Below are 27,089 nucleotides of genomic sequence, written 5' to 3'. Positions count from 1 at the left end.
TCCATTAACCCTTGAAGGAGGCTGACCTCTCACAGAATGTGGCATCTTCCTTGGCTAGAATCTTCATGGAGAATTTTTTTACTACAATGAGACTTAAAAAAAAAAAAGTAATGTTTTTCTTTCTGTAAATACTGATGTGTATAATAAATTTATTTAATTTAAAACCTAAACACTTGGGCTATATTAAATTAATCTGAAATATAGAATGCAAATTTTTAAATAAATGTAATGTAACATTGGTATGGTTTGTGTGTTGTATTTGAACCTTTCCTAGAGTCATGAATCAAATAATTTTCCAGAAGAAAGGACGTTCCCAATGGCTTCAGTGGGTACTGTATCAAGTCCTTTGTGCCAAAGAGTATAACAGATAAGCAGGATAGATAGACATGTTTCCCTTCAGGGAGTATCCAGTAGTTATTCCTCAAGTGGAAGTGTTTTGGTCTTGGTATGTGGTTGCCCTGGTACAGTAGAATGTAAAACTGGTAGCAGGGTGGTTCTAACTGCTGCAGCAGCCACACCCAGCCATGGGATTCAGTGCCATTGCCAAAGGGACCTTGGGAAGCATAGAGAGCCAAAAAGGATTTCCCTTTAACTGTTTTATTTCCCAGGCTGCTCTTATGCACTTTCCCTTTTCACAGCAGAAGTACCTGCAGTGTTTTCACTCTGTAGGAACTACGCCTTGGGAGTGGCAAGATGCATCTACAGTGAGGGTCTGGACCAGGTTGTTTCTGAATGGTGACTTCTGTTGATGTTTTATTTTTGCTTCTTGTGGTAGAGGCCCTAAGAACTGAAGCCAGAAGTTTTTACTGGCAGCATTTGGAGTGGATTGGCAGAGGCAGGATCTGTGTCCAACATTGCATCTTCTGTCCATGCATGACAAATGCTTCCAGCACCATTAGCTGTATATCAGCTTCATCCTTCACTGCTCAACCCAGAGAACTGCCCATTGTTTTTCTAGGATGTCGTAATGTGTTTCTTGTTGTTTCAGATGCCAGGAAAAAAATTTCTACTGAAAAGCAAGTATGATTAATAAATAAATGATGGGCACACTGAATATTAGCTAACATAGTGCTGCCCTACAATAGGTGAAATATGCACAGGCAAGCTAGGAGCACTAGGTAGTTTTGCACACATTAAATTATTTTTTTTCTGCACCACTCAACTTAGTCTTATTATGCCCCATTAAACCCTGATAATTAAAACAAAATATATTGGAATTGTTTATCCTGGACTTTGTAAGGAAATGAAGTTCATAATAATGCCAAGGGAAAAAATTTACACTACACCACAACTTGTAATTAGAATAACAATTAAGCACAAGTAGGTTCTTTCTTTTTGTTGCCTTTTTTTTTTTTTTTTTTTCTTTTAAAATAAAGGTGAATTTTCTTCTCATTCATTAACTGAAACATGTACAAATTCCAAAATAAGAAGAAAATCCTACTCACGGTAGAGCTGAAGGGTTACACTCAGCCCTATGACAAAGCATTTGGTCCAAGTTTGGAACTAAAGTGGTCCAGGCACGTGAGGTATGTGCAGTCACACTCTGCTCCTTAAGGTGGGGAGAGCACTAAGCCTTGTCCTGACAACATGGCAGTGGGGTCTCAGTGTGTTGTGGGGGTGAACCAACAGTAAAGAGCACAAATTCACAGGAGTGGTCTCCTGATTGTAGAAATGTTTGTTTTAAGGGATTTCTGTGGTGCTTCTATCACAAGGTATAGATGATGGGCAGGTGCTTCTTGGCACTGAAGCAGGGGAAAGGATCTGCTGGGGGTGTCCAGGTAAGGCAGAAACGATGGGCTTGGGAAAATTGATATGAGGCGATTTACTTTTTTTAGGGGTGGGCACAGGGATGGGGTGAGCTGGGGAGGAAGAGAAAACTTCTATGTGCCTGCCCTGAGGAAGCTGGAGCACAGCGGTGCTGTAAGCTCTCTTCTATCCACTCTGCAGGCTGGAAAATGCTGTTTGGTATGAGGCAATCTTCTAGGAATGCTCGGTGTTTCTTCCAGACTGCCAAGGGTAATTACTATGTTCCTGTTCTTCATGTAGGAAATGGGGCAATTATTTGAAAGAGCCGTGGAGGATAGTATTTATTCATAGTCCTGGAGCTTGGCTCCGGGAAAGAGGAGTGACTGGATGTTCTATGGTAAATTCCAGGGCTTTCCTAACCCTCCAGACTATCCCCAGTCCCCTCCAGATTGCACATACAAATGCGTGTACACACGTGGGCTCATTCTTATGTACACCCACGTGCACATGGATTCATGTTCAAAGGCAGTTTCGCTCCTGGTTCAGCCCCAAGGATGGTGCAACTTTCCCAGAACTGAGATGGAGTGCTTGCGCTAATGTGAGAGCATTGCCACATCCAGAGGGTGCATTTCAATGGCTTTGTGCAAAAGTATGTCACACCTAGGCCACTTCTCTGCTGGCCTGGAGTGCAGCCCGCCTCCAAGGAGAGTAGTTAGTAGGTGTGAATTTGCCTTACCTTTGGTGAATGAGACAACTGTGAATTAAAGCAGCTAGTAAAATGTTTCATTTCTTCCTATTGGGTTTACTGCTAGAAGCCATTCATAGAATAAAAGAGACTGCTAACTTTCTGTTGTCACAGAATGTGTGCAGCTTTAGATTCTTGCATATACTAACTGCCCTTACTCAGAGCTAGATCATGGTCTGCCTTATCGTGGAAAACAGAAGCTGCAGATTTTCCCTGAGAAAATGACCCGATACTGAGAAGTGACTAAACTTTAACTGAAACCACGATTTGTTGATGCTGTAAATTCAGGCCTTGTGACACAAAGCAGCATAAACCCCAATATGCTGGTTCAGATCTGCTCACAGAAACCTTGCTTGATTAACCATTAATTTGCATGGTATTGTCAGGCAGCACAAAACTGGCATGTGTATTTAAAAATCTTTGTAGATTTTCTGCTGTGATCCACATTGTAATCAACTCTTCATCTGCATCTTATTTTCTGCTAAATGTGCTGAGCCAGTGTTTGTGGCCAAGCAACTGTGTCCTCAAAAGCCATAGACTGAAAGACCTTCCCTTGGAAGTCTTTATTCAAAACTCTTGCTTAGAAGACTTGTTTTATCTGAGAAGAAGCGCCTTTATATGGTATATTCACTAAAAACTCAGATAATGCCCCTGAAAACCAGTGTTGTTTTGCCTCATCCTGGCATAGACCCTGCCTGTGCTAAGCGCAGGTTTGGTAAAGGCGCAGCTTCAGGCAGAGAGTGGCTGATACTGAGAAAGGCACCTGGCAGACTAATCTGGTGTGCCACTAGAGGTGCCACAAGGTTCCTTCTTGTTTTCCATTGAGAGGGAAGGCAAGAGTGAATTATGGGCTCTTCATAGGATCCTGGCCAGCTCTGAAGGGAAACATACAGCACTAAGAGAACTATATGGAGGGCAGTGGTGAAAGTCTGCGTGTACATACATGAAGCTTTTTTCAACCTGGGTTGAATAACACTTGCCAGGACATAAACAAGACAAGAAATCATGGGATCAGGCCTGGCATACTGAATGACTTCTCGTTGGTATGTAATTTAAGCTAATATCCCTTTCAGTCTCATGCACTTCCTTTGCCATGTCATGAAAGTTCTATCCAATTCAATTGATTGCTTAGCCCTTGTCTAGGTTCTGAGACCTTCCTCTCTGATGTTGCATGTTCCTTTATCTAACAGTCATGTAAGTTCTGTTAACAACACCTCTCAAATGAGGAGAAAATATATACCAGTATATGCATACCAGTATATGAAGTCTCCATTAAAGGCAGAAGAAGAGAGAGAAGGAAGGCTTACTATAAATGGGACCAGGAATGTAGAAGTTCAATTACCAGAATTCATTTTCTTTGCACATGTTAAACCTGTTGTAGCTACTGTAACTAGCACATGCAGATGGGTCGAATTGCTGCTTTCCAGCTTGACCTAATTGATGCTCTGATTTGCAGTCACCTTACCTCTATGAGTCCATGTTTCATTACATTTTACCCTTGCTCCTGAAATCCTAAAATTCCCATGGGGAAAAATAGACTATAGCAATCTAGAGCTTTTGTGTATGAGCTGACAATCCTTTCTCCCCTGTAAATTTCTTCATCTACCCATGAACAGTGGAAATACAGTAGGTTGACAAAGAGGCTTATTAGTTACCCCCAAATACTCCTTATTTAGGCTGGCATAACTACTTATAACTCACTGGGAGTTTTACTTAAACGCTGAATGAAAACTGCAGTGATATAAAAGCTTAGAGATAATTTCATAACCTAATTGGGGTGTTTATATTACAGGACTCTGCTATTCTCAGTCCCTGCCTGTAATTGCAAAGAAAGAGTTCTGTGATGAGGAATGTGTCAGTATTTTCCATGTAAAATTATTTAAAGAAAAGCTTTTGAAATACGAAATCATCATGGTTTTAGCTTTAAATAAGCAATTCAGTCATCATTTAAAAAAAAACCTCTAATGTCTCCTGCAGCTTTGATTTCAAACACGTCACATTCTTCATTAAAGCAATCATTGTTAAAACAGAGGGACATAAAGCAACATAGGATTTATTCCTTCATTAAACTGATGATCCGTATATGAAGCCAATTAACATTATGAGTCTGGTGAACATCAAGTGTAAAGAGGTTACAGAAAATTAAAAGCAGTCACCTTGGTCTTTAGATAAAGAAAGAACACTTTTACATTATAAATTATAAGAGTGTCCAAGCGGGACAAATCGGCAAATTTGGTTAATTGGAAAATACATTTTACTGCACATGAATTAGGATAAAATAACCTTTTAGCTGCTAGCCTTTTTCTGTGGCCAGGTATTGAGAATCACGGGAAAGGAAGCATTTGGACATGGAGGGGCAGGAGAGCCATTTCATCAAACTGAGCTGTTCCTTGAGCTTTCGAATGATCCCCTCAAAGCTCAGTGCTTCCAAGAAAAACATCCATTCAGTGCTTTTGCTCAGCAGTTCAGCCCTAGGTTTTGTTTTCATGGGTGAAATATAAGAGGTGTGTTTGTGTGTGCAGCACAGGAATGGTTCTGCTCTAAGACAGACACAATCAGTAAAGTGTCTATCCTGAATTATATTTATTTGGACTTTTTCTTGCAGACCTAGTAACTAATACTGACGTCACAACAGTCGCAGTAATAACAACAGTAATAATAATCGCAATGAAAATTAAGTTTATGAAGGAGACTTTACCTTTACATTAAAAGGTTGTTTTTTTTTTTCCTGAAATATTGTAGCTCTGTATGTTATTTCACTCCTGTTTTAGTGCTTTGGTAGCTCGATCAGAGAAACTACCCGAGAAATACTAGTCATGATCCCAAACAACTTACTGCATATTTTTTCCACTGTAGTCTCAGACTGGCAGGAAAGCGTCTGCAGCAGGGGGACACGGAGGGCGGCCGGGGCAGCTCTGCCCGCAGCCGTTCCCCGGGGAGGGACGGGCGGGCCGGGGCCGGGGCCGGGGCCGGGGCCGGGGCCGGGGCCGGAGCTGTGGGCGCTCTCCGTGGTGCTGAAGCGCCGCCGCCCCGGGGCTCCGTCCGCCCGAGAGCAGCGCCCAGGACTCCCCAGCGCTAACTTTTAATTATGTCAGCCCCGCGTTCTGTGCATTAAAATTAAACAGACGCCGAGCTGGCGAGGGGTGGGGGATTATATATTGCTTAGTTATCTCCTTGTTTTGCAGCTGCTGGTCCTTGGGAGAAAGTTGAGTCTCGACCAGCTCAGGATTCTTTTGCTTCTATTTAAAAAGCAGCAACTTGGAGCACTTCCCCGTGCTCCATTCCGCCTTCTCCCCCTCCTGTAATACGCTGAACTTGCAGCCTTCGAACTGCTGGGGAAAGTGAGTCTTGGAGCCAAAACAGCAATGCAGCCCCCTGACTAGAGCAAGGCCTGAGAGCACCATAATGAAGTTATTATTATTTTATTAGGGGTTCTTATGATAAAACACTATCTCACTCATCTCTTCCCAACGTCAGAGAAAAAGGAAAAGGCACATCTGCCTCTGTGCAAAGGGATCCTACAGTACTGGCCCCGTGTGGATTTTAAAGCTCAGGAGGGGGATACTGTCAGGAGAGATGCAGGCAGTACCTCTAGGTTATGGCCTTCTTTTTAAGGTGACTTGACCTAAAGCTTGTGCTGCTATTTTATCGAGTGCAGTCAGATTCAGAACATTGGTCTTTGATCTTGCATGGCGCTGTAAAAGCCATCTCAATTTGTAATATATTTTACTGCTTAGAGATTTGCCTGGATGGTGAGCAAATGTCTGTTGTCAAACAAAGATATTCCTAAAAGTGTGTGTGTAGACATGTAAACATATAAAAACACCTGAAGACAGCCTTCTACATCTGTTACTACTGTGCTAAAATTATAAGTGAATGGATAAGACAGGATCAGATCAAATCAATTTGTATCTCTAGTAAAATTAATTTTTGCCTTGCTTTGCTAAATTAATGCTTCACAGGATGGAAGCATAACTCCAACTTGAATATACGTTAGGGGAATTTCCACATCTATGCCTAATGTAAAAGACAGAGCAGGTGATATTTCTAAGGCTTATTAGTATTTATTTAATGAGATCATATGTACAGAATCAACTTTCCAAAGACATCATCTCTTCCATATCACTATTTCTGCACCTGTATTGCCTGTATCCATCTCCTTTGCTCTGGTATGAATGTGCTGTCTTTAAACTCCCATCAGATCTAAGAGAGCCTGTGTAGATTTGCTCACCCTTCCTGCACAGAACATTACAATCTTTATAAAATATTAAATTTGTGTAGTCTGCCGGAGAAGCAATTGTTCCAAAATAAAATCAGCAGTCTAGACGAAACATAGACACCAGAACTTATCAACAGTTGTCTGACTTACATCTTCTGATGCATCTTGAGTGGGTCATAATACCAACTTTATTTTCAGTGGTGCATAAATTAATTACACGCATTTAATAACCAAAATATCATTATATTCCCCCTTTAATATCATAAAGGCTTTACGCCAGGGAAGCACTTAATGTGCAGGGGGCCATAACAGGCTATTATCCTTGTGTAATGCTATTACAGAACCAATTATGCGCCATTATACTTGCTTTTTTTGCAGTTTATGTGATTTGATCCAATCCCACGTCCCTGACTTGAAAATTTCATCTGGGTACTTTAAAGTCTAATTTTCACCCGGGCTGAGGCAAGGGCCATCTCTCTCCGCTGAGCCTATGTCTCGGATGCATTTTAAAAGTAATTGCGAAGGGTCCCGCCGCATATCATTTGCAGACGGGAAGCGAGCATAAATCCAGAGACCCCTCGCTGCGAACAAAATCAAACTTTGCCGTGGTACGATCGCTTGGAAAGGCGAGGCGTGTGCAGAGCGGCCCCCCAAAACCCATCCGGCGGCAATTACCCGGCGCTCCGGCAGCGCTTGGGGCCCCCCCGGCCCGCACCCCGGGGCACCCCGGGGCGGGGGGGACACGCAGGGGTCTGCGAGCCCCGGAGCGCCAGCGCTCGGAAAATAATGGGATTGTGTTGCTGCCGTTCACATTCCTGGCGTTTGCTGAGAAATTACGGTTTTTTTCTTTTCATCCTCTCCACCCCCCCTGCTCTGCACACCACGTGGGCCATTTGTAGGGCCCAATAGACCTATCCAAGTTACTCACTGTAGACAGCGCTGGAAATAATCAGATTAAGGCCAATTATGCGTGAGATTATAAAGGCAAGTGCTGAGAGGCAGAGCATGTTGTAGACAGATATAAAGACATCTGGCCACTTCCAGAACTCCACAGAGCCCTTCTGTCTCTGCAGCCAACAACTCGCAGCGCCTTATTCTAAAGCAAAACACCCCCAAACCTTACCGGTGATTTTTACTTCTGTTCGGTTTAGGTATGGATTACTATATTCATGTACCTTCTAGATTTTTTGTTTGTTTGTTTGTTTTTAGTATGACTGCATATAAATTTGAGTTATTGCTTGGGGTTTTTTTCCTTGCTGAGGACATTAGCTCCCAGTGTGTTGGATGCTTCAAAAAGAAGGCAGCTTTTAAGCTTTATTGCTGTTTCATTTTGGCTGAATAATTTAGATTTTCTTTTAAGCCGTTCAATCTTACCTACAAACATTTTTTTTCTTTATGTAACTATTTTCTCCATAAAGGAATATTTGAGATAGATAGATAGATAGATAGATAGATAGATAGATAGATAGATAGATATAGATAGATAGATAGAGAGATAGAGACATGTAGAGGTGGATGGATGGATGGATAGATATAGAGATGGATGGATAAATAGAAAAATAAGAGAGGCACAATCTGCTATTCCGGGCAGGAAAAAAAAAAAAAAAAAAAAAACCAACAAAGTTTTGCTGATTCTGATTACTGTACGCCTACCACGGAGTTTTCTGCCTTTGGCTATTTTAATTCGTTGCACAGGGTCAGACGCTACTTTATTTTCTTCCTTCGGGATGGGCGTTAGGGTTATCAATAGGTTTCTTCAGGTGCTTTCTTCTGGCTCTTCACCTGTCTGTTCTTTCCCTCTGTGTGTTCAGACCTGCAGGAGGCACCTCGGCGGTCTGTCGCGGTGCCCGACCCGGGAGCTGGTGCGGGTCCGTCGGTGCGGGGGCTGCGCGGGAGCCCCGCGCCCCGCGGGCTGGCCCCGGTGCCGGCCGCCGTCGGGCTCGCAGCTGCGAGCAGCGGGCGCCCACCCAGCCTCAGGGCCATGTTCTACTTCCACTGCCCCCCGCAGCTAGAGGGTGAGTGTTGTCGCACAGAGATGCGTAAGTACAAGAGCTGAACTTCGAGGTGTCTGTGGGCGGGGGGTGCGCTGGGGACGGAAGGAGAAACTGTGACCGAACTTGCGCCGCGACTGTCGCGTACAAATGAGTGCTGGGATAAGATGCAATTTTATAGAGAGACAACTAAATAGCATCCTTTTCCTTAAGAAAATACAACCCTGTCCCCCTCCCCCCCTCCTAGCTTTTCCCTCTTGTCACAGGAAGGAAAGAAGGATTGCATTACTTTTTTTTTTTTTTTAATTTGATTCCTGCTGGAAAGGGCTTGGTTTTACACCCCCACCCCCGTCATTTTGCCACCTGCCTCCCCTCTGTGGATAGCGATCCCGCAGTTGAGCCTCAGGCTAAGAGAGAGATGCTTTTCTCCCCTCCCAGCACAGATGTTGGTGTCATGGCTGTAATCGGGACACTTTCAGGACGTGGTCACGCCTCCTCCCTCCAGCCAAAGGGACCGCATAAATCTTTAATGCTATTTTACAAACATTCTGTGGGAGGATGGGGAAAAATGAGGTACAACAAAAGGAAAAAAAACCGGGGGAAAATAAATATTTGGGAGGATTATTTTTCTTTGTATTATTGGTTAAAGACTTTTATTATTATTATTATTATTATTATTATTATTATTATTATTATATTATTATTATTATTATTATTATTATTATTATTGCTGTTGTTGTTGTAGTTTATTTCCTTTCTAAAAATTGTCTGCCTTCAGGATTTCCCCATGTCACCCCCACAGATGCCCAGGCCCCTCTGCCCCTCTCTCTCCGGCCGCTGCTCGCAGTGCGCGGAGCATCCCCGCGGCCGCGCAGCCCCAGCCCCTGGCGGGGCTGTCCCGCCGTGCCCGAGCACCGCCGGGCCCCGGGGCTGCACGGCGGGGAAAGCGACCCGGCCCCGTAAAACGGCCCGGCCAGGACACCCCGCTCCTTGCACGGGCATCACCCGGCGGGAAGGGGCTTTCCCTGCGGCGGCGCGGGCAGGAAGAAGTGGTCCAGCGGTTTCATCCCACTTCGGGGAGGGTCAGCCCCTCTTTAAGCACGGCTTCCCAGGGGCAGTGGACCCAAGCCGGTCTGTGCATCCCGGCTGGAATATTCAGTCCCCAAAGTTTTCTCCGGGCGGGACAGGGGAGCCGGACTGGCCAGGACAGTGCGAGGGTCCCTCTCGCCAGTGTCCCCGGACTCTGGGGCGGCTTTGTTTGCTTGTTTTTGGCAGACAGTTTTGGAAACGTGTTCTTGTTTTTGTTTGTTTGTTTGTTTGTTTGCTGTACGTTTGTTTCTCTGCGGCAGCGTGGGGCCGGTGCCTGTGTTTGGCGGCCCGAGGCGGGGAGCGGCCCCGCAGGCTGGAGCCTCTCCCGGCGCTGTCCGGGGCCGGCCCCTCGCTCTCACGGCCCGGGCAGCAGCGGGGCGGGGGGAAGGGGCGATCTGTCCTGCCAAAGGGTGCAAACAGCCCTGGGCATCACAAGTAAAAAAATAAAATCATATGTAACTCCGTCCAAACCCCCTCACCGACCCATCACCAAACCAAAGGGGGAACAGAAAATCTCTGCCCGGCCAGCGCTTGGGCAGCCGAGGAGGCCCGGTGCCGCAGGAAGGTGATCACTTTCTGAGGGACAGTATTTTGTTCTCTGATGAGCCTCTCACAGGCCCACACGGTGTGAGGTCTGTGCGAGGAGAGGGCTCGGGGCCGTGTTTATCTTCCAAATGATGCTGCAAGATGAGCGGTGACCTCCAGCCCAGAGTACCCCAGAGCACCCCAGGGGCAGGTCTGCAAGTTGGGTCCCAGGGACACCCAGCAACACTTCTGGGGGTTCTGGTGTTTTTCTGTTCTGTGAGGCTTTATTTTTGTTTGGTTTTGTTTGCTCGTTTGTGGCTTTTGATTTGCAGTTCTTTTTGTTTTTTGTTTTTTTTTTTTTTTTGGTTTGGGGTTGATTTCTTTGGTTTTATTTTTTGCTTTGGTTTAAGTTTTGAGTGGTTTTTTCGTCTGTTTTGTTTTGTTTGTCAGCGAACAGAGAGGGAGTGACACATTTCAACACGGGCTCGCACGGCTGATGTGTGACTGGGGGGAGCCGCAAGGCCGGGGTCCGCTCCATGGGACGTGATTCACACTGCCTTCTCCCGACCCCCGGTCTGGGGACAAACCCCCGGTGCCCCAGTCGGGCCCTCGAAAGCCGCTCGGGGAAGGGCAGGGCGGCCTCCCCAGCCCCGCTAACCACTCCCGGCGGTTCAGCCGTGCCCGAGCGGCCGGTGCTGGGCTGCACCGAGTGCCGTGCCCACGCTCTCCTCGGGCAGCCAGGGCGAGCAGCCGGGGCCGGTCCGGCCGCTCCCGCGGGTGCGTGCAGAGGAGCCAGCCAGGGCCCCGCTGCCCCCTCGGCCGGGCAGGGGCTTCCGCGGGCTCCCCCGGCAGACGGGCAGGGCCTTTGCCAGCTGCTGTCCACGCGCCAAAGCCTCGTCTCTTCCTTCTTTAAAAACACAAATGGCCTAAAAAATGTTCATTCCCGGGCCGGGGTGCGCTCCGGGCGGCAGAACCGCCCGGTGCCCGCAGCAGCCCCCGGCCCCGCGGAGCTGGGGCAGCGCTGCCCGCCCGAGCGGCTCCGTGCCCGGCCCGGTGTCCCCGGGGCACTGCGGCCCTAACGCGGCTCTCGGCCCGCAGGCGCTGCCCCCTTCGGAGGTCACTCCGCCGGCGACTTCGACGACGGGTTCCTGCGAAGGAAGCAGCGCCGCAACCGCACCACGTTCACCTTGCAGCAGGTAGGAGCCCGCTTCCCTCTGCCCCCGGCCTCGGCACCCACTGCCCTCTGCTTGCCTGCACCACACTGGCTCCCTGCCTCCCCCATGCCTGCTCCCTGCCGGCTCCCAGCCTCCTTCCCGCATGCCCTGTGCCATGCCAGCCCATCCTGCCTGCCCTGTTGCCTCGGTGGCCCCGTTTTCCTCATCCATGCCTGGCAGACACCCCCGTGGGGCGGCCAGATCCTCACGGATCCCTCACAGATCTCTTCTCTCCTTCCCTCCATCAGCTCGAGGCCCTGGAAGCCGTTTTTGCTCAAACCCACTACCCCGATGTGTTCACTCGGGAAGAGCTGGCTCTGAAAATCAACCTCACGGAGGCCAGGGTGCAGGTAAACATCCTGGGGAATTACTTAACTCGGATATTCAAACTGGCAAACTTTTTTTTTTTTTTGACATCATGACTGCAGAGTGCACATTTGGCCAAAGAACGCAAATGAAGACGATCTGTCATTTTCATGATGCACTTTAATAACATCAACATAATGTGGAATATTAGATTAGGTTGATTAATCGGTCATTCATAATTAACTAGTGATAATGTTCTACACTAATTTGTCCGCGTCTCCAAGGTACTAAATTACATCAATGCACATCCATTTCCTTGCTTTTGGAGGGGGGGCGTGGTGCAGAGAAAAAAGCTGAGACGTGATTCTCCAAAGCAGCTATGACCACTGTCGAGCAGTGGGGTTAGGCAACTGCAGGGAGCCCAGCTGCCAGGAAGAAAGCTTCTGCACCTCTTCAACTTTTCTCCCTTTTGCCTTCTTTCTAAACACTTAATTTAGGCAGATAAAGAGCCTGCAGAGCAATTCCCACACCTTTAATGTGATCCAATAAATACCATGATTACTCTTTCCACAGCCACACTTTTCCAGCCCTTCCTTTCTTCCTTCTCCTTACCTTTTTCCTTATTTTTTCTTTCCTTTTTTTCCATATGTTTGTTTTTCCATATCCAGTCCATATGTATGTGTAGGTGCTCTGCTAAGAGAAGCAGTGCTGCAGTCATCAGGGATGGATCCCTATAACTCTTCAGGCATCCACAACAGAGTTGCAAACCATTTTTTGAACACGATTATGCATTCATTTTTATTTATGGGACTTTTCTGCACGGTGTTCTTCTATTTTTTTTTAATTTAGGTGCTTGGGGTTAAGACTATGCAAAGATCTAATTGTAGGAAATATAATAGCTTGCCTTTTGTTCCCTAGGGTCATGTTAGTATCTCTTAAAACCCAATGGCTGGAGAGAGATAATGGAATTCACCACAGTAAATTGGGGATTGTAAACAAATTATTTCTCCTATAATCAGATTATGTGATCCTGATTATTAAATCTGAACATGAATCATTGGTCATATGCGGGCAAATTAAACTGATTATTATTTGGAAATGAAAATCTCCTTTTACCACTGCATTGTAGGTACTGACTTAAAAAAATAATAAAAAATGCCATTTTGGCTATTGGTGCCTAAAGACTGAACTGCAAATTGAGATAAATGGGACAATTATTGAGCATTCAGAAGTGGAAGATCATAACTTCTTCCTGAAAGGTGCAAGGGTGAGATAGGGGTGGTGACAATTAGATTGCTGAGGACGGGTGTTTAGCCTTGTTGTTGGCTATTATGCAAACAGACAATAGATGCAAGCATTTGTTTAGCCTGCTTTCATGCAGGGACATGGGGAAACACAGAGGATGGGAGATATGTTTACATTATACCCCTTGCTCATTCAAATATGATTAATGTGCTATAAAGCAGAGTCTTAATCGAAGATGATGTTGTCAAACAATAACTAAATAGGGAAATAAACGACTTCATCATGCTCTTTCCTCAGAAGCAGGCGAACTGTCAGTGCAAAGTCATTAAAATATGATAATGAAAAATAGCTCAATTAAATATTGTTATAGCTGTGACCTTCATTCAATTAAGACACAAGAAAGTGTCTGCATTTTGCTTTGCATTTAACTGCTCTAAATTTAGAATATAGATAAAATCATTATTCAATGTTTGCTGATACATGCAATTAAAAGGCAGCTAACTAAAATGCAATTGGAGAAGGAGAAGAATAATAAGAACAACAATCTCGCCTATACTTGAATTCATGTATTAAAATGTGGATTTCCTGACCTCCAGAGAGGCTTGGCATTTGCCACCTCAAACATTGTACTTTCAGCATATCAGCTCCTAGGTTAATAGGAAAAAAAAGTTTTCAGACTAATAATCAGAAAAAAATCAAGAATATGAATATTTGTTTTGCATATGGGGGAAAAAAAAGGTTTGGAAATTGGCATTCTATTCTAAATTCATAGTGTGGCCTGAGGTTGGGGCAGTTGCACAAAAACATTATTAAACTGCAGGATGATGTTCCAAAATTAGTACCTATCTGCTTTTGAGTCCTCTGAAAGCAGACTGGCCGTGAGAGGAAGAACAGCCAGTATCAGCCCTCTCCAGAAAATGGGCTGGATAAGATGGTCAGATCCACATCTTTTCACTTCTGACCTCTCTGATTCTAGCAGCAGCTGATTTAAAGACTTATATATGTTTTCATCAGAGTACTTAGATATGTATTTAACTCTAAATTTTTGTTGTGACATGCCTTTTGGATGTCTTTAGACATTTCTGGCTTGCTTTCCAGATGCAGAAATATTATAAATACAAATGTCATCCTGAGACTCAACTAGAATAGCAATGGGGATACAAAATAAGAGGAAGATTTAGCCAAACGAGTAAATGACAGATTTGACTAGAGTAACAATTTACAATCTCCTTGCTTCACATTTGGCTAAACCTGGTTTTCACCTAGGATTGCTCTCCTGCTCCAGGTGTGGTTCCAAAATCGAAGGGCTAAATGGAGAAAAACAGAGAGGGGTGCTTCTGACCAAGAGGGTTCCAAGGAAACCATGGCTGAGGTGGCACCTCCTGCAAGGAATTTAAATTCCCCTTCTCCAACAGACCAAACCAGGAATAAAAAAGAGGGTCTGGAAATCCAGCAGAGGTAAGAGTAATATATGATATCATCTGCCTTCCTGTCTGTGGGGCAAGACTGCCTTGTATGTGTGTATGTGCAGATTTGCTGCTACGCCTTGACCTAGAGGTATCATCTTTCGAAAATGAGGTGTTTCTTGTGCAATCCACTGTTCCCTGTGGAGAAGCTGAGGAGCTGGTGGCTGTGGGAGACTGGTGTTATCCAGCCAGGGTCACATCTAGTTGTGTGCTGAGACACCACCAATGAGTTTGAGTGCATGCACAAATGCAATCAGCGGGTTCTGGTTTTGTAAGGAATTTGTCTTCTTTTCTCCGTCAGCCTGAGCCGAGCAGTGGGTCCTACAGGACCTTTCTTCCCTTCCTGCCTGCCAGGGACTCTTCTCAACACAGCCACCTATGCACAAGCTTTATCCCACGTCGCCTCTCTAAAAGGTAAATTATTTTACTTTACTTGGGAGTAAGATCAAAGAGCATCCCTTTCAAGCTAAGTGGCATGGTACCACTGCTCTCTGTGGGGAAACCTTTGGGAAATGGCAGACCCCTCTTTCTGTTTAGGCTGGCAGTATTTGCACTGACCAGTGCTACACATACTGAAGTGAGTCTCCTATAGTATCTTGTAGCATCATTTGTGGCAAAATTCCTTCATTTTACTCTGAGAGCTACTTTTTGTGAGGTCAGGTTTTCTCTGAAGGAGTAAGACAGGTAGGGTTTGCTCCTTTGGAGTTTTTGTTGCATATGCTTTTTTTTTAAGGCTTAAATTTATTCTAATAAATTAGTTATATACATCCTTGTGCATTATGTAGTACCTGGCACCATTACTGATGCCTCATCCGCTCTTTGCATGTGGTTTCCTTTGCAGTGCATCTCTGCACAATCCAGACCTTTCTCTTCTTGGACAATAGGTCCCCTTTGAGAACTTGAATAAAGCATGTTCCTGGGGACAGGGGAGGATACAAAGTAATTCCCCATTACCTGGGACCCCGGCTTCAGGAAGGGTACATCCCGTGTCTATGTACTTTCGGTATCCAGCAGCAGTATGCAACTTTTAAAAATAAATCACCTACTCATCCATTAGCTGTTCTTAGTCTAACAATTTATAAGACTAAGAGTGTAAGCAGGATGAATTCAATTTATAGATTTATAGGATGCAAAGCCTCATAGCAGTGCCAAGCACAAAGAAGCACATACATTTACTCCGTGTCCCAATGTGCTGCAAGAACTTGTGAGGCAAGTTTCTCAGTTAAAGGACCACCACTATAAAGAAAAATGTCTTCTAATACATCTCATTGTATCCTCTGGCATACCTCACGCTGCTTGTATTTCCAGTTAAATCAGCACTGCCAAGCTGAATTCCTGGAGTGAGTTCTGTGTTAAGTCCAGTGTACTGCCCCCTGCACCCCCTTCCCTCCTGTCTCAAAAAAAGCTGAAGCCAAACACATCACACAGTTACTGCTCTTTTGGTAGGTGTGAGAGCTGGAATTTTGAATCAAGAAAGGACACACAGGTGTGACCTGAACCCTAAAACTTAAAGGCTAATTGTCACCTGTGGGTGGGCAGCAGGTGTTTAGAGTGCCTGAGTCCTCTTGATCTCTGCCCCATGAAGTCTTGGGGCTGCAAATTTTGACTTTTTCCATTGGGAAGCCTCTCTGGAGTAGCTAAGCTGAAATTTTTCAGGCAAAGAAATTTTTCACTGTTAACTGTAGTCCCAGACAGGTTGAAAAGTGTGGAAATAGAATTGTGTTCAGTGAATAATTTCAATGACAGTAAAGGGGGCTTTTTTCCTTACAGTTTACATTCAAACATTTTCAAATTAAATGCATCAATATATGTTCTCACCGGTTTCATGTTTAAATGTAGTTAAATTTTAAGAAAAAATTGCCCAAATAAACAAAGCCAAGCAAAATGACATAAAAAAAAAAATTGTTGTGAGGGGTTGGTATTTTTAGCTGGTTTTTTTTTTTGTTTGAGGTTGGATTTTGTTGTTGTTGTTTTTGTTTGTTTATTTTTAGTTTTTTTTATTTGGAAGACTTCCTGATACTCTTTTCTTTGATTTTACAGCTTAGCCAATAAATTGAGAAATGAATAATTTGCTCTTTTTTGCTTGATTGAAGTTTTACAGCCTAGGGGCAGGCAAAGAGAAAAAGTTCTATTCCTGAATCTTTTGTAGGTATTAAATAGTCAGTTGCCCAGACTAAGAGGCAATGACCCTGAAAAAAACTGTAAATAGAGATTTTTTATTTATACAATTTGTATAGGAATGGCCAGTTATCAGATGCCTGCCTATTGTCCTGGTGGATGTTGTCAGTTAGACATGCAGTTCATTACTGAAATGTCTGCTTTATATTTCTTGCCTGGCACTAGAAATCTCCAGGTACATGCAAGGGAACTGGGATAAAGTAGCATATTTTGATTTTATGAAATGCAGTTACAGATTTGCACATCTCTGTATGCACCTACCAGGAGCTGTGTGTGCCTGTCAGTGCATTGTTATCCTGGCAAGGGACTGGTAGTCTGAGCTGCTGCTTTGAGGGGAGCTCTTCTTCTGCTGCCAGCTCTGCTGCTAGGTCTTAGTAATGTCAAATTCTGGCTGTGAGATTAAGGGGGAAGAATTTATCATTATATGAGGGACCAAATCTGATATATAGAAGCAGAGAATAATTGTAACATCTCTCTTGTGGCATTGATATATGGAGTATTGTGTCCTCCTTCTTTGGCCCATCTCCACAAGTTCCTCTTTCCCCATTTCTTCAAGAGTAATGCCCTTGGGCTGGGGTAGAGCTGTGCACAGCAGTCACTGAGTTTTGGTCCTGTTAACTGGTGACCAGGGCAACCTCTGGATCTTCTCAATGGACCAAAGGTATCACAGGCCTAATGCACAGTTTGCTTTTCTTTGGTATGGAAACTCCAGGTAAATGATGTTTCATCTAAACAGTGATGTTCATCTAAACAGTGCATTTGAGAGCACAACCAAACTCATGCGTCAGTCTGGAGGAAAAGATAATGGTTGTGAGAAGGAAGGAAAGGACAAGGGGAGACACAGTGTCCACAAAACCTTGATGTGACTTTGTCATATGCTCAGTTCAGTTTGTTTGACTCTCATTTCCATTTGAGACAGGAGCTGTGTGCACATAGGCAATAGTATATGTCCTTATACATCTTAATTAAGGGAACTAAGCCTCTCCCTTGAAAATCTAGTTGCATTTTGCTGCAGAAATGATGCCAGAACTCTGCCACAGTCAGTCTGGAGGCATAGGACTTTATGTCACACAAATCCCATAAAACTCAGCACAGGGCATAAAGTTATGAGCTGCTTGATTTTTGGATTGTTTGGATAAGGGAAAACCCAGCAAACAGAAAGTTTTTTCCAAAATTTTGCAAATTTTATTAAAGAGTGAAATAATTGAGAGATCTTCCCAGTATTTGTCTTGTGTCAGCCATGCTTTGAAACGACCAGGAATTCTCTGTGCTTTTAAAAGCAAAATAGTTTCTCCAGAATCAAATTACTATTTCACTATGAAAGGATGCCTGGCCCTGCTTTCTTCTATGCAAGTATCAAACACAATGCAGCTCCTCTATATGGATCTTGTAAACAGATATATATTCCCACCATTGGGAGAACAATCCTGGCCAGTAAAGGGAATCACATCTTCAGTACAGCCATAAGAGCTGCCTGCAAAAAAAAAGAGCACTCTCAGCACATCAGGTTCTACTAGGAAGTGTAGGTTGTTTTCTTAATCTTTTGAGGAGACAAGATGTGTTTTGTTGGACTTGTGAGACAACACTTGCTGGTGTTGGTGAATAATATTTGACTGATGCTTTAGAAGGAGACAAAATCAATACAGTGAATAACAAGTGATGATGGTGATGTAAGTAATTAATAATTATTTTATGCTCTCAGGGACCATTTTCCTTCTGTCATCTGAGAGTTCTTCATCTTTAGTAGAAAAAACCTCTCTTTCTCTTTCTCTGACTTTGCTTGGCTCCAGACCCAGGTCTCCAGAGCTACATAAAGTGCTTAGGCCACAAGATTCTGGGATCTAATTTGTAATATAAGGATGTAATAGCTGAGGGTGAAGTTGGTCTGCAAGAGATAGGAAATCTTAAGACAACTGAGTCTGGAGCAGGGACTAAGACGGCAACTTTGCTTTTGGAAGGACTGTGAAGAGCATGTTAGGCTTGCCTCATGTGGCTCTGGACCCCCCATGTGCCATTTCTAGGATATAGGGATATTGTTGGAGCATGAGACCAGGTCTGCTCTGATGAATGAGAAGAAAGCTATTTTCCCTAAGCACTATGGCACTATGCCCCATGAACTCTGCTGTCTCTGAAACCAAGATTTTTTTTTTCCATCAAAGCAAGGATATTGGCACTACAGGATGTTCTGTTAATAAAATGGAATGGCTATACTATGCAAAGAAAACTGTTATTCAGAATATAGACTTTTTCCAGAGAAGAGTATATTATCACTGGATAGTTTTCTCTGTTTCTATTGAATATTCTCTGCTCAATAATACAACAGACATTTTCCTGTCTCCTGTCTCTCTAGAGTTTAGCACATTGGAGGCTGTACTCAATAGCAAACATCTGTTAACCACTGTATCCTCTCCCTACGTACTATTCTGTCAGGAAATACAATTCCTCATTTGAAAAATTAGCACAACATCATAATTTCTGGGGTATACAGTGTTTCCTACTTCAGGGGTTTAGTACTTCACCACTGGCCATAATGAGGAAAAGGTTGACTCGCAGAGATGAAATTTCTGATGTTCATTACTCTCTAAAATTGCCCTGATTTGACAACTATGCTACTTCATCGTGGTGACTTCGACAGTTCCATGATCTTCTAAGATGAAACACTTACTGTAAGCCAGGAATCTGCAGTCCATTTAGTAGATTTAATTGCAGACCTCAAAGATGGAGGGAAAATACTTGTTTTATTTATGGGCTATATAACTATAGAGTCATCTGGAGAAGCTAGTGTTCTGTGCAGAGAGAGACCTCAAAGTACCTTCTTAATGGATGACAGCATGAATGCAATTCATTAATGCAGAAGATGTTATTAATGGGTGTAAACAAGAATCTCCGTTTTTCAGCGGATGTGTTCTGCCATTCTGGTGGCTGAGGCCAAGAGTGTGTCTGTTACGTTCCGCTGAAATTTCCCCAGACCCATGATGAGTGAAGTGTATGAGGAGAGAAATAATTACACTTGCCAGGGAATTACTTTCATAATTCACCCACAGCTCTTCTCTGTGCAAGTTATAGCTCAGTTGGTTTTCACGGCACCCCCACACCACCGAGAGAGAAGCACGATTGTATTATGCACATCCAAATGGGTATTGCAGGCCACTGGTGATTAGGCTCTTTTATGGTTTGCTGCTACTGTGGTTGCTGTTCATATTAGGGAGGCTTAATTGCAGTACCCAGGAAAAAAACCCTAAAACATAACTAGAACTGCCCGTCCATTACATTTCAATTGCTATTATGGAAAGATGGAGGGAATTTGCTCAGTTCCGTTGGGCAATTCCCATTGCCAAGGTGATGAAAGAAGTGTTCAAGGACCTAACTCACCCTTGAACTGGTGTTTACTGAACTGAAGCTCCCATGTTTACCGTAAGACTGGGGATGAGAATAAAACTTTTGGAGTCTTTTATTTTCAGTGTCATTCTTGATTATGGATTTACTGACTTTCTGATGTAACACAGTCAATATATTAAGTGGGTTTGCTTGGCATTTTTCTTAGTTTATCTGCCACTCTGACTTCAGAGAATCTAAAACATTTCTTTAGCTTGCTGCAGATGCACACACAAAGAGAAAATTATTTTGATTCCCATATCACAGGTCCCCAGCTTTAGCACTGCCCTACCTCACAGGTAGAGATCTTTAGTCTTTTTCACTAGGAAATACAAAGGTACTTGGAGCCCTAAGAACATGCGTAGGAAATAGGTGCTGTCTTGTTCCTCCAGGACAAATCTTGATTAAATCTTGATCCAAGTGGACCTTGGCTGGGCAGGGGTTCCTGTTGATGAGGTTGCCAAGCTGACAGCATTCAAAGGACAGGTTCTGTTCTCCCAGCTTTTTTGCGGGCTTTGCTGCCAGCCTTCCTGCCCTAACAGGCAAGTCTTGGCTTCTGAATTTTTTTTTTTTTTGAGAGTACTATTGGCACAAATAAAGGAGGATGAAATCCTCCAGTTCCAGTGTTGAGTTACTTTGACGAAAAGGCTCCTGATGATGGAACATCTGAGCCAGATCATCAGCTCTTTGTTGTTTCCACTGGGCAGAGAGGGGTCACAGCCAAGGAGATGTGAAATTATAACATTTGGATTCTGCTGTCACCTCTGAAGCGCTCTTCCAGCCTCTGGACAGCACAGGGTACCTTCCACACTTAACCAGCTTCTCAGTAGAAGGAGAAACCATCTAGTATAATTCCAGCAGCCTTGAGGCTACCCCAAATTAAACTGGGACCATCTGCTGCTTCTCCATTTCAGGATTGAGTTCATCCTTTTCTTGTTCTGAACTTCCTGATTCAGAGCTCAAGAAGATTTGAATAAAGTCACTTCTATGTTTCCTACTTTTGACTTAGGCTTTGATTGACAGAATGTTGGTGTCATCTGTGAAGTGCAAGAGGGACCTCCCATTGACTCAGCTCCCACTGGTAATCAACACTACAATCTTGAAATTGTTGTTGACCTTTCAATCCTCATGAAAGGGATTAGAGCTGAAGCAAACCAATGTGACTACCATGAGAAGATAACAATAATTAAATAAAACATAATGTTTTCTCTGAAAATTAAACATCATACATTGAGATATGGGAATGTTAGATGGGATTTTTTCTTTCCTTCCCTCCATGTCAGGTTGTAATTCAGCTGTCCATATCAAATGCTGATATGCACAAATAATGAAAGAGGAAAGGAATGTGGAGTTTGCCTTTTGGAAAGACTACCTATTAAATTCTTTAAGCCCTTGACTTGAAACACAAAATGCATATTTAAAAATTTATATTGATGTTTATGTATCAGCATGTTCCCCACTCCTATCCCTCTCTTCCCACCTTAAACTGAACCATAGAACTGCACAAAAGAGTCCACAACGAAAAGTGTAGATCAAATATTGTTACAATTTAAATGTGATGTTGGCAGAGACAAGACAAAACTAATTTAATTTTTCCTGTCAGTCTCTGTAGTAGATCAATTAAACTGCCAAGTGGATCAAATATTTCAGACTGTATTTATTACATTAAGTATTTATGTTCAGGCTGGGCATTTAAAGCATGATCTCATATAGGAATAGAAGGAGGTTCTGATCAATCCAGCAGAATTTGCTGTAAGTTAATGGAAATCTAATTGCGTATTTTAATTTTGTGTACAGAAGGCAGTAAGTTCCTGAAAGAAAGCAAACAGTGCCCTGTCCATATTGCAGCAACTTGATACAAATCCTGATAAACTAATCTCAGATTGTCATAGACGTTGGTGGGGGCTGCATCAAGATTTAGGGTTGATGGCTTAACCTTCACTGATTCTGATGGGAGCTGGATGCCTGAAGTCCTCTGAAGATTTGAAATAAGTAGGAACAATCCCTTTCCCACTGTGGGCTCAGGGCTACTGCCATAAGATATTAAAAACTACTGCTGCCTGCTATATATGGATGCCTCTGTCTTGGTCATTGTCACTTTTCTGGTGACTGATGGGAAGGTGGAGACCTTGGACTCCTGAGTGTCCCAGTGTTGGCCTTGGCTTAGTGCTGGCAAAGTCCAGTACATTTCACTGGACTTATTATCTGCAGATTCAGATGATTGTAAGGTAGAGCCAACCTTCTTTACAACATACACTAAAAAGGAACAGGGCTAAATCCTTTTCTCCTCTATTCTAGCTGGACCCTGGAGCAAATGATGATTTTTACTTTACTTTTTTTTCATATGTGAGCTGTTTGCAAGTATTTTAACATCAGTGGAAATGAAAGGAATGGTTTATGGGTGAATTATTGCTAGAGGTAGCTTTGTTTCCGCCACAGGTAACTGCACCCTCAGGTTGCAGAGCCACTAGGTAATATCAGGGCAAATTATTAAGCAAAGATCTTAGGCTGGTACTGAATACTGATAAATATTTTATTCCTCTAACAATGGAATGAAAATTATTCTTAGGGAATGGAGCCGATTCCTGCTTTTTTAAAAAGAGGAAGACTGCTTTCCACTTCTCCCCACCTCCCACTAAGCAATGTCTGTGCTCAGTCCTGCATTAGGCACTGCAGGCCAGCCCTCCCCTCTGCCTGGGAGCTGAACAGCTATCTTTGAAAGCCTCATTCAGTTTGTGTTAGAAAGCAGCACTGCAAAGGCAGTTGATGGTCCTGCAGGCCTCCCAGCTCCCCTATCTTTGAGCAGAATAGTGGGACTTGGTGCAAAAAACCTACTGCAAACTGCAGGGACTCTGAAGAGCCTCTCCTCCCTCTTGTTAAAACAGTGGCTGTGATTCAATGGGGCAAAAAAATTACTTTATGAGTGTGGCTGGTGGTGGCAAAAACTGTAAGTTGTGTTACTGAGTAGATTTTATTATAAACCCTCCTTCTGACCCGCTCAAAACAGCCACAGAATTCAAGACTGAGCTTCCTAGAGCTAAAAGCAAGAGAAGCAGAGGATTTTAGTCAAGTGCTGAAACTTGCTTGTGCTTAAATGCCTGGACCCATGAAAATGTTGGTCTGCTGATCATATGCTTTATCAGAGAAGTATTACAAGAGAAAAGGGTTCTTTCAATTTATATTAATAAGCTGTCCTTTGTAGATGCCTTTTTTTTTTTAAATGCAAGGAATACTTTTTCCTGAATGTTACTGGCAACCACAAATCTCTGACAATTGCTGTGGAGAAGTCTTGCCAACATCTCAAAAACAAACAATGGTCTGCCTTCATTCCTAGCAGATGGGTGCTGACCCGTTGCTACCAAGAACAGAAGCGTAAAACTCTGGAGGTTATTAGTTCTATCACTTAGTCATGAGCCATTTAACTCAAATATTAACTGCAGAAATTAAAGCAAGTCCTTGGCTTGGAAAGATCAGGGGAAGATACTGCATTGTGTCAGGATGTGTGGGTGCCAGTAGTTGGCTGGGCTGTTTCTTGTTGAAAGGTTGCATATCAGCAAAGACAGGCTTCTGCCAGGGGTGTACATGAGGATGTGGAGCTGGTGTGGCCTCTAAGACCCCTGGAAACGTGGTGACTAATGGTGTCTGTTTTTTTAACCAAAGAGTAAGTACAAGAAGTAGCTCAGGCATCCCACCCTGCCTCCCCATCCCACTCTGTCACATTCTCCATCATTCAATAGATGCCTCTAAGCTGAATACCAGCGTGGGTTTTGGATGGACTGCATGTCCTGCCCAGTAATCAACCTACACTTCCAGGTGTGCTTGTTTGGAAACTGGCCCAAGCTCCAGCATTATCAAAGAGAAACCAGAGGAAGAGCTTCAGGAAAGCAGCTGGTGGAGTGAGGACTGTCTCTGTCAGTGGGTTGCAGGGAAGGTTTTGGCTTCAAGAGAGAGTAATCACTCCATCTGTGCTGCAGTGTTTCCCTGCCTGCTTGGAACAGTCACATGTCTCAAATGACAGGGTAGAGATGCTCTGGCCCATCTCTCCTGATGGGACTCTAAAGCTGTATCACAGCAGCAGCTTTAGGTAGCTTTGGCTCACTTCTGAGGCTGTTCTCTTTGAGGTGTCACCCTGAAGCAGCACAGACACTGAATGGGTAAAGGTAGAATGGACTCTTGCAGGTAGACATGGTGTCAGTAGTTGGCAGGGGCTTTGCCAAGAGAAAGTATCTCATTTTACAGCGAGATAGGAGAAGGTCATCATAACGTGGAATATTTTCACCTTTCTCTCTGCTGTAAACTTTCAGGCAAAGATGAGTGACAGAACCCCTACGCTCACTCACCAAATACTGCTGCCTACATTGATCAGGCTCAGTGTGCAGGTGGAGGGCAGGGAACACGTTCAGCATGGGGCTGATGGTAGCCACAGAACAGCAGCTTGATATGAGGGGAGGGACTGAGCTGAGCCTTGCTTATAGGGAAATCTCATGTGTGATCTGAACTTCACTGCTCACTTCTGTCTCTACTTCCCTCTTGCACTCTGTTTGTCACCCTGGATGACTCACAGTGTAAGATCCTTCTCACAGAAGGATCAGCAGAACAGGAGATGGGTTTTCTAGCCCTAGTGATCCAGAGAACACCTGTTTTCCCACTAAAGGTCAACCCCATCTCTGTCCTCATCAGACCGACCATGGAGGGAAGAGATGTTTTCCATGAGCTTCCCCAGCAGTGACTGTGCTTCTCTCCCTCCTCCCCAGGGAGCCCGCTGTGCTCGTGCTGCGTTCCAGACCCCATGGGCCTGTCCTTCCTGCCCACCTACGGCTGCCAGAGCAACCGCACGGCCAGCGTGGCGGCGCTGCGCATGAAGGCGCGCGAGCACTCGGAGGCCGTGCTGCAGTCTGCCAACCTGCTGCCCGCCGCCAGCAGCAGCCCCACGCCCCCCGCCAAGCCCGGCCCCGAGGGCAGCCAGGACAAGCAGCCCCCTGCAGCCAAGGAGCACATGGAGGGCGAGAAGAGCGTATGAGAGCGGAGTTCTGCCGCCCGTGCCCTGCCACAGGGTGAACTGCAGTGTGGCCGTGCCCAGTGGGACGTCAGGGGCCACCAGGGACCTGCACAGCTGAGCGGCCTCTTTGGCTGCCTTTCATGCACCCTTGCTTTTCTTGTGTCGCTGTAGGTTCGTTTCCCTGATTTATCAGCACTATCTGTGTTTGGAAACTTTGGTGAAACTGTTTTTATTCCCCCCTTGCCCCATACATCCCAGGGACACTGAAAAGATCCTGGCTTGCTCCTGCACATCTCGACTTCCCATCCTGTGTGAAATGGATGGTTGGAAGCAACACATCACTTCCAGATGTGAGTTCTGGGGCAAGAGATGTACCCAGGCACCAGTTACTCCACTGCTCACAACAGAGGGGAAGGAATGTCCAGGTATATCCCAATTTGGCCTGCTATTTTCTGGAGGCACTTGACTTCAACCAAACCTATCCCAGGCAATCCAGGTGTAAGAGAAGCAGAAAATAGAACAAAAATCTTCTTTTTTTTTTCTTCTTTTTTCTTTTCTCTGAAGGTGAAACTTCTCATCCATAGATTACTGGAAAGTTGCTGAGATGAGTTTACTTGTGACTAAAACCCTTGCACTAGGCTCTGTGTGAACATTGGTGAATTACTCTTGCCATTCGCTGCATTAGACATGAAAAACACATGACTTCAGAGTGGCATTCACAGCTTCAAACAGTAATGCTGGTATTTAATGGAAAGTGAATTGTGTCTAGATCTGCACAAAGCTGGGGGTATTTTGACATAATTGTCTTGGAAAAAGAGACTGGAAGACAAAAATAATCCCTCATTTCAAGACTGCAAATATGTTTTTCCATGTTTTATTTTTAATAAGGAGGAAATAAAGCTTGGAGGGATATCCCTTTATGCCATCCAAATTTATACTATTCCATTTACTGAAAGCTTGTTGTAATGAATCTAGATATGAAAAGATACTAATTATTACAGACTGGGAACAGTGCAAGGGAGAAATTGATGCCTTAGTAAATTTAGTCTTATGTCTCACCCAAACCTCCTCAAAGCAAAGCAGACTTAGATCTGAAGAGCAGCCATTTTAATCTCACTTTTTTTTTCCCATGGGAACTGTATGTGAGGGTTTAAACTTAGGCAGTTGGACTTGATGTTTCCAGGTGCCATTTGCAGATTCCTTAGGCTTGTCCACAGGTGTCCCTGGAAAACAGGCTGAAACCACCTTTCTGAAATTTTGATCAAGTAACATGGAGGCTAGTGGAAGGATCCCTGTCACCTCTGATCCTGCACATTGTGCTGAGGACCTCCTGAAATGTGCTCAGCACAGGGTTTGTTTGGCTGTTCACAGGATCCAGGTTTGGGGATGCGCTTGGAAAGGCATTCCTGAGTAAGGTTGGCAGCAGAATTTTGTCTCCTCCATGTAAGTGATTTCAGCCCATAAATTTCACAGACCTCTGTGGGGCTCACAGGACCCTTTCATACTGCCTGGTGCACACCTTCCTTTCCATGAGGCATGGCCTGATGTCAGCACCCACTCAAAGGGTGGGAGCCCTGGTGTTCCTGGGGTTGCTTGGCAGCACCCAGCAGCATCACTGTGGAGGAGCCAAGGGTACCAGGCACCCTCAGAGTGGAGTTTGTGTCTTCTGGGCACGAGCCAGCAGAGAGGGCATTGCTGGGTTTGTCCTTCTGTCAGACAACAAAAAAAAGTCAGGCAGAGCCCACATGCATCAAATGGAGTAATTTTATTTTACTTCTGCCACATAGTGCGTTTCTTTTGGGGATTCTTAACTGTCCTAATACAGGGAGGGGAACATACAGTAGCCTGTGGTCTGCTTTTGTACTTCAGGAGCTGCTCTGCTGAACTGTGGGTGGAGCTGGCTTCTCTGGCTGCAAGTTACGGCTTAGCTTAACAACAGCAACAATGCTTCCACCAAAATAAAAGAGATCACTGTGTGCTTTGTTGTGGGG

General features: G+C 44.3%; 1 protein-coding gene across 1 annotated transcript; it reads left to right on the top strand.

The window, feature by feature from the left end:
* Window positions 1–8,630: 8,630 nt before the first annotated feature.
* Window positions 8,631–26,784, top strand: DRGX (dorsal root ganglia homeobox). The gene is made up of 6 exons (XM_030951445.1): window positions 8,631–8,725; window positions 11,414–11,511; window positions 11,778–11,879; window positions 14,366–14,538; window positions 14,848–14,960; window positions 24,854–26,784. Exons 1-6 carry the CDS (start codon window positions 8,692–8,694, stop codon window positions 25,117–25,119), a joined length of 786 nt encoding a protein of 261 aa, XP_030807305.1. The 5' UTR covers window positions 8,631–8,691; the 3' UTR covers window positions 25,120–26,784.
* The last annotated feature ends 305 nt before the right edge of the window (window positions 26,785–27,089 follow it).

The sequence above is a fragment of the Camarhynchus parvulus genome, chromosome 6 (genome assembly GCF_901933205.1).
Source record: "Camarhynchus parvulus chromosome 6, STF_HiC, whole genome shotgun sequence".
NCBI classification, from domain to species: Eukaryota; Metazoa; Chordata; class Aves; order Passeriformes; family Thraupidae; genus Camarhynchus; species Camarhynchus parvulus.
The sequence above is the reverse complement of the archived record's forward strand: the minus strand, read 5'-3'. Positions and strand labels throughout refer to the sequence as shown.

Excerpts from the sequence above, each read along its gene's own strand:
- DRGX (XM_030951445.1), top strand. The coding sequence starts at position 8,692 with ATGTTCTACTTCCACTGCCCCCCGCAGCTAGAGG. Across the intron at positions 8,726-11,413 it reads CTGCCCCCCGCAGCTAGAGG|GCGCTGCCCCCTTCGGAGGT; the intron begins GTGAGTGTTGTC and ends CTCGGCCCGCAG. Across the intron at positions 11,880-14,365 it reads TCACGGAGGCCAGGGTGCAG|GTGTGGTTCCAAAATCGAAG; the intron begins GTAAACATCCTG and ends CTCCTGCTCCAG.